General features: G+C 40.1%; 1 protein-coding gene across 3 annotated transcripts in view; it reads right to left on the minus strand.

Moving 5' to 3' along the window:
• Window positions 1–17,345, minus strand: part of CDK14 (cyclin dependent kinase 14) — a 693,217-nt gene that overhangs the window by 631,300 nt on the left and 44,572 nt on the right. For all 3 annotated transcript variants that reach the window (XM_075587394.1, XM_075587392.1, XM_075587393.1), the window contains exon 2: window positions 5,687–5,718. In XM_075587394.1, the coding sequence (XP_075443509.1) occupies window positions 5,687–5,718 (32 nt within the window). The remainder of the gene's footprint in view (window positions 1–5,686; window positions 5,719–17,345) is intronic.

The raw sequence follows: 17,345 nt of genomic DNA on the forward strand, positions 1-17,345 counted from the left end.
ATCTGCTGAAGTTTTAATAGGCCTTTCTGGTGCCTAAAACTTCAACCCTGGTTCCTGCACCAATAGTTACATAAAAAATTTCCCTTCTGCTCTGGATGACAAAAAATAAAACTTTATTATTTTTATTATATATCTTTCTTTAAAGTCAGTGGTACATATAAGGTGTATAATGCCTTGTTCTATAAGAATAATGAGATTCCTGATGATTTCATCATGTTAATGATACTAATACGTACTTAGAGTGCAATACATAGAGATCTGCTGTGAGAGCTGAACCTCACATACCAAGTTATTGATTAGCTATTTTTCTCCTTATGCACCTAAGTATCAATTTATACTGATTAATATATATGGCTTTAGGAGTGAGCAGATGTTTATCTTCAGTAAATTTATGTTTACTGTATTCCCCCACAACATGTAAAAAAAATTGCTGATTAAACTTTATCATCCTTTTCCTCTGCTGCTATGGCCACCAAACACAGATCAAATCTCTGACTGAACTTTTCTAGTTCTCAGCAACATTGCCAGATGTCTGCAGTGTGGATAGGGTTGCAATACACCCATATGTTTCTTTTGCTTACTTCTCTACTGTCTGTCTTCTGCTTCCAGCACTGAAAATAACAGTAAGGTGATCTTTCTTTCTCATTCAGCACTTCTAATACCATGTATTAATCTTCATGAGTTGTGTCACAAATGCCTGTGAGCACGTGACTTGTGTATGTGGAATATGTTAAAACATCCAGCTTTCCAGTTGATTCACTTACCATCCATGCAGGGCCCAAAAAATGAGCACTAGCTTCCCAAAACCCATAATGCTACACTTCAATTACGCTGCCACCACCAAGAATAATTTAAGGTCTTGCACTCAGGAGTCCCTGGTCCCACGTTAACTGAAAAAAGATGTACTGTAATGAACAAAAAAAAACCAATGCAGCAAAATGTGTCCGCAAACACGGTTAAACTCTTAAAAAATTATTAGGTTTGATTAGATTACATTTTAGATTTAATATACAAAATGCTTGTTGACAAAAAAGGAATGTTACAAAAACATACAACATAAATGCAGACAGTTTCCTAAATTAAAATAAGAGAATAACCTATAGATGTAGCTAGCCTAACGGTTTTAGGCGCCACAACAGAAACTCTCGAAAAACATGGCATGGTTAGGTGGCTGCTGCAATGGTACTGCAGGGGGTCCATTCCTTTCAATGGGACCCCTCACAATATTATTCCTCCCAGGGTGCAATCGGTGCGGTCACAGGATCGCGACGCAGGAAACAGTAAAGCTAGCTATATCTGTACACATTACGAATTAACAATATTAGATCCCTTCAACAAGGTCTTGAAGTTGAAGATATGAGAACTCACGTGTTATGGCTATAACACTCCTCTATGTTGAAATGTTGCTTTTGATACTCAAATGATTGCTTTTATGCTCAAAACGTTGCCCCTGTGACAAAAGCAGGTCAACCCTTTGTGGGTGTGTCTTACCTCCCACTCAATCTTTCGTGACATGGTTAGAGAGAGTGATTTTAAACCCAAATTAATCAGAGTGTAAAACCCCCTACAGCTCTCTCCCTATAACTCATAGAACAATGCTACCCTCATTGTTGCATTCATATGATTTTGCCGAAGCCATAGATATCATTTTTGCTAATGCAACTCCTAGCTGTGAGAGAGGGAACAAGTATCTGAAATATGTAACATGGACACGCCCTCACATTTGATATAGTTGCACACGTCTAATTGTGCCTGCCACAAATCTATATCTTTTATTCTTAAGAATTGCATCAGATTTTAATTATCATAAATTTTTTAATCTGTAAGGAAAGGGAGAGTGCCCTTCCTGTCACCTTTTGTCTACTAACCAGAACAGTCTCAGAAATTTTTACGATGCCTTTGAAGATACAATGTTAGATCAGGTCAAATCTCTGGTACATCTGCACACTGTTACCATTTTTTGTCATTGTTTTATTGGCCCTTTAATGCAAAGACCATGTTGATCCAGGTAACCTCACAGGAGACAGAAAAAAAAAGGTGTTTTTAAAAGGAAAGTTAATCCATTGGTTGCTGTATTGTTAACACAGCTGAATGGGTTAAAGGCATTCCATGAATGTGACAAGTTTATATAGCAGTAAAGCATTTGAATAAGACACTTTTTAACAACAAGCAACATCCATATTGTGGAACACAGTTTCATCCTGGTTGCATCACATGACAACTCCCCCTGACTCACTGGTAGGGATACTCTCTAAATTCAGTTATTGAAAGTGATTGTTCAATTTAAGGGACCAGCTATAAATTATACTATAATATACAATGTACTCCACATTGGGGAGTGAGTTGCATTCCAAAAATACAAAAGAACTACTTGTGACAACAGAGAAGCCACATTTTTATTTAAGCTTTAGACTAGTCGTGGGAGTCCAGCTGCACCAAAGTGCCAGACAGCCAACTCTTCTGGGTCATGTGATCGCTCAATGAGTGATCACAAGAAAGACCAGGTCCCAGATGCTGGAAACAGTAGTGAAGAGAACTCGCCTATGGGCCTGACCTTCTGACAGAGCAGTCATCATGATCAGCATAACCCACTAGAAAATGTGCAACTGGCACATCATAAGGGCCTCTGGCATGTTAGAGCCCAGGATTTACAATGTAATTCCTTAGCACACTATCAAGGTTAAATAAAAGTTTACTAGTTCAAGCATCTCTGAAGATTGGATAATGGGATATATTATACCTCTTATAAAAAAGGAACAAAATGTCAAAAGTAAACAAATAAATGCTAGTCTCACTGATATACTGAATAAAAGATTGTCATATCCTTAAGCCTTGGAAAACTACCAAAGTTGTCCCAATATTCAAAAGTGGGGACAAACACACTGTCTCAAACTGCAGGCCAATCTCTCTTCTCCCAATACTATCCAAAGTCACGGAAAACTGTGTCTACTCCTAATTAAGCGATTACTATACTGTACCAAGACAAATTTCCTTAGCCAACTTCAATCTTGTTTTGACCCAAAACAATCCATAGTAATTACCCTCCTAAAAGTTTGCAATGAGATCCAACGTGGAATGGAACTGGGACAACTTACTGGTGCAATATTCCTAGATTTTGCAAAGGCTTTTGATAATGTTGATCATGGTATCTTGCTAAATAAACTTTACTGCTCTGGAGTAGGGGAACAAGCTTTAAATTTGTTTCACTAATACCTATCAGGTATATCCCAATAAGTGTCTCTTGGGCTCTAACTCCAACCCCTTGGATATCACCTGCGGTGTCCCACTAGGTTCTGTTCTGGGTTCCTACTCTTTTCAGTCTTAATCAATGATCTACCTACAGCTTTTATGGGAGCTTCAATGCACATGTATGTGGATGGCAATCTTATATGCACACAGCCCTAGCCTCTCTGACCTTTGACACGTACTTCAATCTGATTTTTTGAGACGTCAAAACTCAGTTTCCCAAAACAAACTGTTTTTAAACACTGACAAGACTAACAATGGTATTTGGGATCAAGGCTAAATTTCTAAAGCTGCAGTACCAATGACAGCGTTACAGATCAGAACCAACTCTAATGCCATCCTAGCCCCTGTCACTAGTTTTAAATATCTGGGCACGTGGTTTGACTGGCATTTAATATTTGTGTTGCACATTAATACCCTGATCTCTAAAACCTATGCCAAACTAGGTGTACTTTATAGGAACAAATCCTCCCTAAGTCTGCTGGTCAGAAAGGGAATCGCTCAAGCGATTAATAATGCCTATTTTAGACTATGGGGACATAGTATATGGTACAGCAACCCAAACTCACCTTCGCAAACTAGACACCCTCTACAACTCAATATACCGCTCCAATGTAACTACAACTGGGAAATGCTGAAAGAACTAGATTGGCCATCACTTGAGTCTAGGCATAAGGTTATTTTTTCCTGTCTTGCTTTCAAATACTTTCTGGGCAAGCTACCCCCGTATCTGAACAAGGTCCACACCCCTACCACACGCAGCTCTTGTCACTTGAGATCTTACTCCAAAAGACTGTTTATAGTCCCAAAGTTCAACAAAGTATGTGGCTGCTCCTCTTACCGTGCACCTCACAAGTGGAACAGTCTACCTGAGACTCTAAAAGCCATTACAAGTCTTAAGTTCTTTCAAAACTAAAGCGGTCTCAATTTTAATCTGGTCTGTAACTGTTACATACGCCTATAATTTCAATTATCTTTAACTGTTCATGCAATGTCTTTAAATATATTGTACTGCATATCCCTGTTCATACAGTATAATGTAACCATGTATTATTATCATAACTCAGTGCCCAGGAGGTACTTGACACGAAAGATAACTCTCAATGTATTACTTTCTGGTCAAACATTTTATAAATAAAATAGAGTTCGTTTTAAATAAGGAAACAACTTTCATCTCAAATAGTCAGGTATCAGGGTAAATACAGTAGGTCATGCCAAACAAAACAATTAATCAATGTACATATATTATTTTTGAACTTTGCAAAGCCTTATAACATTTTCCTTAGTCTCAATAAGTAACTAGGTTGTAAGATACCAGCATCAATTTAAATATTTGTAAAAAAAAGAGTGGTTATACAATCTCCAGTCCTGCCTACTAGATTTTTACTTTACCACATCATAGAAAACCAGCTACAAAAAACAAGCCACAAACATAGTTAATAGAGCAACAAAAATCCCTAATGCTGCATCCAATCTGACACATCAGAGAGGGGACGAGAACGCTTACAGGTAGTGTAGGACCTGCAGAAAAGGGTTAACCTTGACGTGGGACTGAGTGTGTTTTTAAATGTCAATTGGTAAGAATTACGGGGAGGTCAATGACCCCTTCTCCTTGGCTTTAAGCTCATTCAGACCACTTTTAATAGCAGATCCAGTGATATACCTGTGAATGACCAGTCTATTGAGACATTTCAACCTCCAGGAAAGAGGCGGAGAGAACGTTTACAGGTAGTGTTAGGACCTGCAGGAAAGGGCTTACCGTTATGTGGTTGCAGGCTTGTAATGCTATGGCCAAGGGATTTAATTAAATGAGTCAAACTTATGACAAGATAAACAGATGGTATTTAATTATAGGATTTGTCAGATTGGATGTAGCATTGGGGCTTTTTTGTCTTTTGTGGTATACATGAGGTCACTATCCCAGTAGCTCTCTCTGTTGCCCCCAACATCTGGGGACCCCCTGGTTCTCATGTAATGAGTTGGCTGTCCACTGGGAAATCTGGTTGACACAAAATGGCCACCGGGTGAGGGCTTGCTCTGAAGGTGAATAGAAAGCTGCAACATCATCAAGTAGTATATATATATATATATATGCTGCTCGATGACGTTGCGACTTTCTATTCACCTTCAGAGGAAGCCCTCACCCGGTGGCCATTTTGTGTCAACCAGATTTCCCAGTGGACAGCCAACTCATTACACGAGAACCAGGGGGTCCCCAGATGTTGGGGGGCAACAGATGATCTCCCCCCACCCCCATGTTCTGGTAGGCAAAAAAAATAAAAAGCTGGCAGGTGGATCTGCTGCTTTAACTGTACTTATTTTTATTATCACTTTATAGAAGTGGTAAAATGTTCAGACACCTGAATGGCACACAGTTGGTTAATCAATGGGAATTCTTCCGTTATTAAATATTTATAAAGTACCAAGCATTATTACTTACCTCATCAAAAGTGTTATCATCTTTTTTCAAAGCTGTGAAAGAGAAGGAAACATTCAGTTAGTCTCCAAAAACATTTAAATAAAGTAAATCCATTTCTGAATCAAAGATATTGTTTTTGATTTCAGAAGGTAATCACAATGGCTGAAATATATTTCATCTTCACTGAAAAGGGATTCAAGGAACTACACATATACTGTACATATATATATAGAATATCACTTGTGAGCACATTCACATGACTTAGGCTAAGGCCCCGCTCCCTCCGTCAGCGCTCCCGCACTGCAGACAGGCGGGGCGCTGACATACACAGACCGCGATATGCGGTCTGTAGGGAGCGGGAGCCGGAGTGGGAGGTGGGCGGGAGTGGGGAGGGAGTGGGAGGCTTGAGCGGGAGGGGGGCGTGGCTTGAGCGGGGGGGCGTGGCTTGAGCGGAGGGACCCGCTACTCTCTCCCCCCTCCCTCCCTCCACGGGCTCGGGCTGGAGCTGCTGATTGAAGTAATCACAAGCAACACACACACACACTCATACACACACGCAGGCACTCTTTCTCACACACACAGGCAGGTGCTCCACACTCCTCTCCGCTCCCCGAAGCCTCTCCTCCTCATTGGCTCACAGCCACACCACATGACGCGTCGACGCTAGGAATTACAATTCTCTTGTATCCCCTAGCGGCTGACGCGTCACAGCGTGTAGTGAGCTGTGCAGCCAGGGGGGACCGGGACCGGCTCGGGAGGATTCCCCTGCTGGTGGGGAAAGCCCATGCAGCCGCCCGCGCCGCCGGGCGCAGCGGGTCCCAGCCCTTAGACAGGTCTGCAACCCTGCCTTTCACCATTATCACCAAGCATACACTGCTTCCACTGCAGCAAGCAGCATGCTAGGTGATAATGGTGAAAGGGAGGGTTGCAGACCTGTCTAAAACATGTGAATGTGCTCACAAGTGATATTGGTTATATGCTAACGGTGGAGGTTTTTTGTTGCCTTTTTCACCCACCATAACTTAAAATGTAAATGTATATATATATATATATATATTTATTTATATTTTAAAGCTCATTTAAAAATGTGCACGTCTTAGAAAATGTGTATCCTTTTCGCTGAAACTCTTCAAAATTATTCTAACGATATATGAAACATTCACATTGTAAATATCCCATACAAAATACTATATTAGAATATAGATTTTGTTTTTTGTTGTTTGAACCTGACTGGGTAAAAAGATACTTGCAGAAACAAGAAAAGAGCCCCTTATAGACAGCACTCAGATCAAAAGATGTGTGAAATTATATCTTTATTAAAACTTAACCTTTATTATGAACTCGGATATAAGAAATATCAGAAAAGCAGTGACGGATTGACCAGGGGTGTGCAACCTGGGGGGCGCAGGATTTTCCTGGGGGGTGCAGGCGGTTCTTCCTCAAGGCATTTAAAATAAATGCCAGGGGATCGCGTGAGGCCTCTGCAACTTCACTTACCAGAGACGCCGCTGGACCATGCGACGTGACATCACATGACCCATCGCCATGGCAACACATCATCAAATGACGACGTGGAGTCACGACGTCACATGACCCCGCGGCCTCATTTGACGCCGCAAAATGAGGTAAGGGGGGCGCGAGCACCAGGGGAACAAAGTAGGGGGGGGGGGTGCAAGTCCAATCGTTTGCACACCCCTGGTATAGACAACACAAAAATTAATAAAATTAGACAAATCGCAAAAGAACCGGCAGGGACTATGGTGATATCCACTGACACTGTTGCAAATTATATAAACACCTAGGTTTAGTCAAAGGGTCTGGGTAGGTGGATTCTACATGGAAAATCCCTACGATGCTGATCTTATAGATAGGTTTACTAGTAGCACTCGCCACTTTAAAAAGAAGACCCCTCTGAGGTATGAAGGGGGCGAGTGTTTATATGGGTGAACTCAGTCTATTAAGAATTTTAATCAGTGTTAGGACCTGTGAATTATGGTCATGCCTTGGAGGGGCTCAGAGGCTTACAATGCTTTGACCAAAGTGTTAAACTAGATGACCCTTTTATTCAAGAGATATATAGGTATTTCACTGTGTATTTTAGCCATTGGATGGGGCACTGGGCTCTGTTTGTGTTTGTTTGTAGTATATATTGCCATGCCCAGTTGCACTCCCTTTTGACATTTATATACATATATACAGTGGTCGACAAATCACCAAAAAATCTACTTGCCGAACAAAAAAATCTACTCGCCACCCAGTACCAAACGTGTGCTGCTTGGGCTAATAGGAGCTCGCCACGATGTTAAATCCACTCGCCCGGGGCGTGCAAAAGTATAGGTTTGTCGAACACTGCATATATATATATATATATATATATATATATATATATATATATATATATTGTGGTAACTTTTGGGGCTTAAATGAGTTTACTGGGTATCTCTGTGTTTGTTAACTTTGTCAGCTGGTTCTCAGCTGTTTGGGAGGTTGGCCCCTCCCTCCCAGGTTTAAAGCTCGTCCCATCCCACTTTCCATATGCACAGGTCTTTGCATGCAGGTGATTGCGACAGATCTAATACAGAGTATTCTTCCTGGTATTGTCCAGGTAAATAAGAATTTCAATCAGATTTAGAACCATGCAGCTGATTATGACAGATCAATTATGGTCATTCTTCCTAGTATTGTACAGGTTATTAAGAATTTTAATCAGTGTTAGGACCTGTGAAATATGGCCATGCCTTGGAGGGGCTCACGGGCTTACAATGCTTTGGCCAAAGTGTTAAACTAAATGACCCTTTTATTCAAGAGATATATAGGTATTTCACTGTGTATTTTTGCCATTGGATGTAGCACTGGGCTCTGTTTGTGTTTGTTTGTAGTATATATTGCCATGGCCAGTAGCACTCCTTTTTGACATTTATATACATATATATATATTGTGGTAACTTTTGGGGCTTAAATGAGCTTACTGGGTATCTGTGTGTTTGTGAACTCAGTCTACAGACAGGACTAATATTGGGACTGTTAGTATTATACACATAGACAGGTTCAGCAAAGTCGTTAATCACTCAAAGGACAAAACCCCTTATGTGTAGAATGGGGCTAATGGTCTCCTGATTACTTATTTAGTTTGAATTTCTGCAGAAAAACAGGGCTGTTTTTTTGGCCATTGGTTTATACATACATATAGTTTCTGCGGTCACATGGGTCACATGAAAAAAGAGGTCCTACTTAAGTATGAACGGAGTATATAACTCCTAGTTGCTTAATATGTTTATGCGTAATTGATAAACAGGCCTGGTTTTCTGACCGTTTGAGTTATATAGATCCAGTATAAATTGTCAGGTGAAATACAGGACAGTCTTGTGTCATATAGTTAGGTGGCCCAAGCAATATAGCCTAAGGTATGGTAGCTAATTGAGTGATGCATGCACTGAGCTGTCATTACTCCCTAATAGCGGGGGTCATCTTACTAAGACAGCACTATCACAGGACAGGTCTATGCTGTCTAGTCATAGGAACATATATATATATATCGGCTATATTTAGAAAAAAAACTGTCTGTTGCTGCCTGTGGCAATAAGATCAGTATATCTTGATATTGGGCATAAAATGGCGTTGTGGTACTTGAATGAGCACTTTGAACCTGACTGGTCCTTCTCTACTGAACCTTGTTTTGAAACTTTGTACAATTTTCCATTCTTTAGACACAAACTCAGAGTAGCAAGAGTGGAATAAAATAGCCATACAAATGTCGTAAAGGTCACAGAAGGCAAAGAGTAAGAATTAGTGAAAAGAGAAACATCCGGAGCGGCAACGAAACTGGCATTGTCAAAAATCAAATGGCACCAAAGTTAGTGGAAAATTATAAAAACGTCTTTATTTGGACATACAGGGGACGGTAGTCTCAGAGATAAACCTCCCACGCGTTTCACGCCTACGTGGTGCTTTCTCAAGGAGTGATAGACCCAGAAATCCCATACATATATATATATACACATACGAGCGCCAGAAAACAGGTGAATACTGTACAATCAGCAATCATGCATAATTAAAACCTGTGTACTGCAGGTATAGGTGGACTCTGATACAGAGCCTGTATATCAGATCAACCAAATTAGTCAGAAACCAAGGGAATCTCTGTTAATTACAAATCATAGTTAATTCAATACTAATATATATCATGACATTGATAACAATGTGTAAATATATATGGGTAGTCATAAGCATAGAATCATTAGAAATTGTAGAGGAAATATATCTGCAGCAATGATCTATGGCAGGGGTGCACAAAGTTTTCTCCCTGCGTACCCTTGCCCGCTTGTCTCCCCTGCTCGTGCTCCTCCCCTGCTTGGCTCCAGCGATAAAATGATGCTGCGAGGTCATGTGACGTCCCATTGCCATGGCAACGCGTCGTCACGTGACCCCACGGTTTCCTTTGACACCAGGTTACCATGGCGACGCATCGACGAAGACCAGGTAGGAGAAGTTACAGAGGCCTCAAGTGGTCCCCCGGTATTTAATTTAAATGCCATGGTGGAGAGCGTGGGACCTCTGTAACCGCCGCACCCACCCTGTAAAATCACGCGCCCTCCCAGTTTTTGCATCCCTGATCTATTGTACTGGAGAGCAAACTAAATGTCACAAGTGTAGCAAATCCAAAAGTGTAACAAATATCAAATATGAGCTACATGTGTCTAAAATAAATCTGCATATGCATATTGCCCAATAATACATCATATCATCATTGAAAATATTGCATGAAAGTACATACAAACCTCATAGAATAAATCAATACATACACATGAACACATGTATATTCAATTGTTGTAAGATTTTAAGCTACTGTAAGTGGAAATCCTAGATAAGTTGAAAATGGAACTAAAAAATAATTGAACAGATTAAGTGGCACAAGTATAGAAATATAATGTAACAAATATTGAATGTCAGCTACTTGTATCTGAATAAATTTAGATTACAAATTGTACAACAATACCACACATCATGATAGAGAACATTATATGATGTATATAAATACATCTTGTTAGTCATATATGTTTAATGATATTAAAAATAGACCTAAGTAAATTCCTAAATATTTTGAAAATAGGAATAGGAATGAAAGCCATTATGACAAAATAACCATCAGTAAATAATTCCAATGTACATAATAATGAATTAACAACAAGATAGAGCAATCTTGACGGGAGCATTCTCATTATAAAGATCAACATTACATATGCAGCGGCCATTATTTTAAGAAATCACGGCACCGTTTTCATGTGCGCTGCTGTACTCCACGCGGCATTAACGCCGCCAATCGCCCCAGGCACACGTGTTTATCGCGGTTGCTTTGTTTGAATTTTATGGATTGTGTGCAATTAAATGCAATGAAATGAATGAATTGTGATGTGTACAGTACTGTGCTACTGTGTCAATTTCAGGTGTTTAAAAACCAGAACACTAAAATGCCATTTTCTGCACTCGCTGCACTCGCCTGCACTTGCGTCTTAAGGTGGTACAGTTGGAAGAAATCCCGCGCCATGACATGGGTATTCCGAGGTATACACCGTGTGATTTGTTAAAATAATGGCCGCTGCATCTGTACATCTGTGGAGAATTGAAATAGCAGAGAAATATATTGTCAATCCTATAGAAAGCACTTCAAGTCCCATTCAGTGTCAAGACCATGTGGCTGTAAAGTTTTCCGGTTTCTGACTAATTTAGTTTATCTGATACACAGGCTCTGAATCAGAGTCCACCTATACCTGCAGTGCAGTTTAGGAGGTACACGATCGAGGGGGTTGCGGGAGACACTCACCGCCATCACTAGCGAGACACCGCACAAACTGCGGCCACGGCCATCAATTGCACTATTGAATTGGAGGTTCAAGCAGGAGGTAAGACCACTTTACCTTACCTCCTGGACCTAACCTAAGTGCTAGAGCCATGGACTCCGGATCATAGAACCCCCACGACAATGCAAGTACCAAAGATAAGACTCTTTGCCAGCTCACTCCTGACCGCACAACAGTAGACACTTTCTCAAAAAGTAGAATCAGTAACTCTTCCATCTTTAAGAATTTTTGAAACACACAAGGGTTATGTTTGGTTAACATGACTTCATCATAATAAATTAAGAACAAGGGGAAAAGGGGAAGAGGGGGAAAGCTCCCGCATCAGCTGCAGTACAATAGAGTAATGTGAAAATAATCAGAGGTCATCTCTGGTGCAAAAAGGGACAAGGGGATAGTAAGACAAACACACAAAAGATTCCCTCATGAATGCACTCAGATAGACCTGGTAGAAGTGATGTAGTCTGTTATAATCAGTTTATTCAATGATAAAGTAATAGTTGTACAGAGGGGTGTGGTAAAGAAGTCCAGGGCCACCCCCTAATTACATACCAAAAGAACTTCCATATTTGAGTAAATAGGGAAGAAAACTGTGAGAAACACTACACAAAATCACACAGTAAAATGGCTATTCCTGTTCCCCTCCTCTCTATGGGCTGCATGATTTAACACTTGAAGACTACAAACTAAGCTAAGTGTATCGTTCTGTAGCCCCTCACTGGTAACATTATGCCAGTATGTGCTTTGAGGGAGTGCTCAGGAACTCCACGTATTTCTGTATGTACACAGGCAGTTGCTGTTTACCAAGTCCACTGCATTATGTGTTCTGTTTAAACTTATTATGAATGTTATTTGAGCATATCACTCTGTATATCATCAGCATGTGCACTTCTACGATATATTCACTAAGGGGCCTATGCAGAGAGCAGCGAATTTTCGAAATTCGCCATTTTTTGGAGATAATCGCGCAGAAAACAGCAGAAAATGGAGATTTCCGAAAATCGCGCCAATTTTTCATTTCTATTTGTAAAACTCGCCTCGCGGCTGGCGAGAACCGCAATCTCGCCAGTTTAAAATATATCCGTATGCAGAGAGGCGCGAACGGCATCTAGCGGCTGTTCGCGCCAATAAAATGGCGCGATTGTCTCCGTTTTGCCTCGCCAAAAAAAACTGGCGCTCGCGGCCATTGCAAAGGGAAAAAAAAAGGCGCGAATTTGTTTTTACATGTTTCCGAAGCGCGCATCTCGCCAATTTAAACTCGCCAGACGCATCCATGTTAAACATAGCAGAATTCGCACTTTTCTGCATATGGAGATTAAAACTCTCCAAAAAAGCTCCTTTTTATGAAATTCGCCATTTTTAAAATTCGCTGCTCTCTGCATAGGCCCCTAAGTGTTTTATTGTGAGGATTATAAGGTAATTACCGATACTAGCATTGATTTACATGTGTTATGATCCTACCATACCATCAGGAATACACTTGCTCTCATATTATAGTGAGGGTTCATGAGGTTTATTGGTTAAGAGGCTATAACTGGATACGGTCATTGAATCGTGCCTCTGGGCTATACGGATGCACATTTTCTGCTAGCCCTATTTAGGATCTTATACTTCTGCTACTTTTACCTCTCATTGTATTATGCTGATCATACAGATTGATTTCATTGTGTTTTGTATTGTGACTACACGCTGATTATTGACCTACACTATCACACCAGATTAGTCTGGCAGTTTACTTTTGCCAGCTTGTTGGTATTCTATTTTCTGTTATTTGGTATTTTCTTCCTCCAGATTCAGTATCGGCAGCCTTACAATATAATAGACTGCCGTTTTTTTTTAGATAATAGTACTGCCTCACTTCATGCTAGTACTTTTTTCTGCAGGAATTTACCCATACAGACTGTAGCCATTATACCGTGTGATTTTGTGTAGTGTTTCTCACAGTTTTCTTCCCCATTTACTCAAATGTGGAAGTTCTTTTGGTATGTAATTAGGGGGTGGCCCTGGACTTCTTTACCACACCCCTCTGTACAACTATTATTTTATCATTGAATAAACTGATTATAATAGACTACATCACTTCTACCAGGTCTATCTGAGTGCATTCATGAGGGAATCTTTTGTGTGTTTCTTTCATCATAATAAACACAGAGTTGCAACTGCATTCTGGGTGTGGTTACTTCTTCAAGTGCTGCTCTTTGGCATCTAGAGTGCCAGGGTACATTACAGGCAAAAGGGCATCAAGAGAAAAGAACATAAATAAAACACCTGTAGATCAGGAATGGAACAATACTTCAGGAGCAGTTGCAGGTATTTCAAGAAGGGTGTAAAATAGAAACAGAACTCATGGGAGAAGGGTCAAGTAAAAAAATTTGCTCAGTATTATATTTCAAGAAAAAAAATTTGTATACTAAACAATGTTAAGTTGTCAACAGGACAGAACTCACTCCGCCTCACCTTTTTAACTTGGGAGGTCTTTCACTCTGTTGCAAGAACAGGACCTACTATGGTTCTTTCCCCTCATACAGAGGTAAAGGGAAGGGTTCACAGTGTAGTGTAGGACCTGCATTTTTGGTTATACCTTGACGTTTGGTATGCAGGCTTACGATGCTTTGGCCAAAGGGTTAAACTAAATAACCAAGTTATTATTATTATTATTGAAGTATTTAAACTTTATACTATTAACCATATATGTTTTGTCAATTGGACAGAGCATTGGGCACCCCTGTCTTTTGTTCTAGAGAGGAAAAGGTCAGAATTTTCCATGTGGAAAAGAATAGGTTCTGCTAAACTAATAGCAAAAAAAATGGAGAAGCTAAAGAAATTAGCTCCCCCTTTCCTGTTTTACTCCTAATGAACTTCCCACCTCTGAAGTCCTCTGTTTGAATCAGCAAAGATTGGAGATAGTCACAGCTGATGTAATGAATTAAAAAAGCAGTGACCAGCAGGATTAAAACCTCTCAGTTTGCAAAGGAGCGCAGTGTCACACACCCAACGTGTTTTGTCGCAACTCTGTGACTTCCTCAGGGGAAATGAGAGGTGGGAAGTTCCTCTATGAGTGAGAGACAAAAAGGACTAATCCCCCTGGTCTGATAATCAGCTTCTTCCAGTTTATTTGCGTAGACACTATGGATGGAGGTGTTTGATTTTATTCAACAACCAGATCAAACTGGAAAACTTTCCAAGTCAGCGGCAGTCTCTTCTTAACAGATAAACACTGGTTGCACTGGGAGCTGTTTGCTGTTTTGTGCAGTTTGTCAGGTGCAGAGATTCCAACAGCACCCTCAGACAGATTTGATTTTGAAAGGTTGATCGCCATAGTGTAACGGGTTTATATTGTGACCCCTGACCGTCTTGTACCATCCTCCCTGTGACTCTACCATTTACTTTAGAGAGCATTTTAAATTTTCTTGACATATATCTTCAGCCGCTGATGCAGAAGTCCAATGATAGAGACTAGAAGAAAGCAGCGCACTTGCCAGGGAGTCAGGTGGTATGAAAATACAAATCTATTTATTCAGTACAAAAAACAAAACATCACCCAAGGAGGTAAGAAACCCTCCTACGCGTTTCAGACACAAAGTGTCCTTTATCAAGGAGTAGGAGTGATGTTTTGTTTTTGATCCTTGAGTGATGTTTTGTTTTTGTACTGAATAAATAGATTTTATTTTCATACCACCTGACTCCCTGGCAAGTGCACTGCTTTCTTCTACTCTCTACCATTGGACTTCTGCATCAGCGGCTGGCACGCCACTGCGGACTCGCTAGACTCAAGGAGTGGGTAAGATTGTTCCTATTTATTCCTTATGTGATTTATGGATATGGATGAGTACCAGGACATATTTGATTTCCTCCAATGAGGTTACATCAAGGTGATATTGAGCATTCTTGATTGTTCCCTCCAGGAGAAGTTTCATTGTATTTTGACTGGTCACTCACAGATCACTTTATTGCCTACCCACTCCATAGTATAGTCTTTGCTTGGAGCCGTATACTCATGGATTTAATAGCATGAAGATTTCACTATCTTTGGAGCACCCACCCTCTTTACATATCGTGTATACTTATTGTCATATTGCTTCCCCAAGGTGCAGTAAATGTATATATTGTGTCACATAAAAATGCTGTAATTTTTTCCATTTGCATAATCTTCCACATTTTATTTAATATTATGGGGAGTTCTGGGTTCGGCTGTATCCAGTTGGCTGCTATTCTACATCTTGTGGCCGGAAATAAATGTGTGGCGAGATTAGCTTGGAATTGAGATAGGTCTGTTTAATAATGCTGACCAGGGATCTGGTGGGCGGTGTAGCCACCGCAGTCTATTTATAATATTTATTTCCTTACATTCCCACCAGGTATGAAGCATAGATCCCGTCTCTCGGCATCCTCTGACGCACAGCGTGAAGGATGTTGGGGTCATTTTATTTAGTCTATCTGGTGTATAGTACCAGCAAAATAATAACTTATAGCTGTTTTCCTTAATTAATGTGCATAGAGATACCTTCCTTATAGATTCCCAAATCTCTCCCCAGTCCTCACAATCCAGGACTTCACCCATCTCCTTCTCCATTGTCTCATATATATTAATTTGTTATCCTGTGCTATTGACAGGAACATTTGATATAGCAATGATATCAGGCCTCTTGTGTAAGGGTCTGTGTTACATATAACCTCAAAACTTATGTTAGGGGAGTTTGGTTTGCCTCGGAAACAGGAAGAAACAAAAATTCTTTATTTGGAGCTTTGTGCTTAACTATTAGTTTTTCAAATATTTGTATCTTCCTGGTTTGATTGCCAGATTCCCAAACATAGGGGTCATTTTTTATTCTTTTGCAGTCAGTTTATATTTAAACGTAAGTGTTTCCCATAGTCGGATAGAGTGATCCAGTACTGAGTGTTTCTTAACCATTAATGGTCTGTCTTCAGCCTGGATCCACAACCGAGACTTGATACTCTGAGGTTTTATTTCTTCAGCCTCTATCTCTACCCATCTTGTTTTTTCCCCTGGTACGTGCCATAATGTGAGTTGACCTATTCTGGCTGCTTTGTAATATTCTAGCAGGTTTGGGAGCGCTAGTCCCCATTCAGTGGTTGGTCTATACAGAGTGCTTCTTTTGATTCTGGGCTTCTTATTGCCCAAGACAAATATGAAGATCTTTTTTTGTAAGTTCTCTAATTCTTTTTTCTTTATTGGGATGGGTAGGTATCTAAAAACAAATAGCTTTCTATGGAGTAAATTCATCTTAACTGAGTACTGTATATCTTACCGAACCATGAAATCGGGTATTTAGCTCATTTAGTTAGATCATTTCATAGCTTTCTCAGTAGTGCTGGGTTGTTAGATTGTATACATAGTTTCTATTGACTTGCTTAGTTTAATTCCTAAGTATGGTAGTATCTATTTTTTTTTTGCCATGTGAGGTCGAACTTGATGGATATTCATTTTTTTACTGGGTGCGGTATGTTGATGCTGACGGCTTCAGATTTAGAGTTATTGACCTTAAAGCCGGTTACTACACCAAATTTATCTATTAGGTCGAATAGATTAGGTAATGAGGTCATTGGTTTACTTAAAGTTAGAAGGATGTTGTCAGCAAAAAGGCTTATTTTATCATCTTTGCCTCTAATTGTATAATCTAGTATGCTTGTGTTCATTATTATTGTATTAGCCAATGGTTTGATGCACAGAGCAAACAGAAGGGGAGATAGAGCGCAGCCCTGTCTGGTTCCATTTTGAATTCGGGCCTGAGATATAACCTCCACTGTAGCTTTTTGTTGGGTGTCTTTATATAAGACATCTATCAACCTTAATGAGTTGTCCA

The sequence above is a fragment of the Ascaphus truei genome, chromosome 2, assembly GCF_040206685.1.
Source record: "Ascaphus truei isolate aAscTru1 chromosome 2, aAscTru1.hap1, whole genome shotgun sequence".
Lineage (NCBI taxonomy): Eukaryota > Metazoa > Chordata > Amphibia > Anura > Ascaphidae > Ascaphus > Ascaphus truei.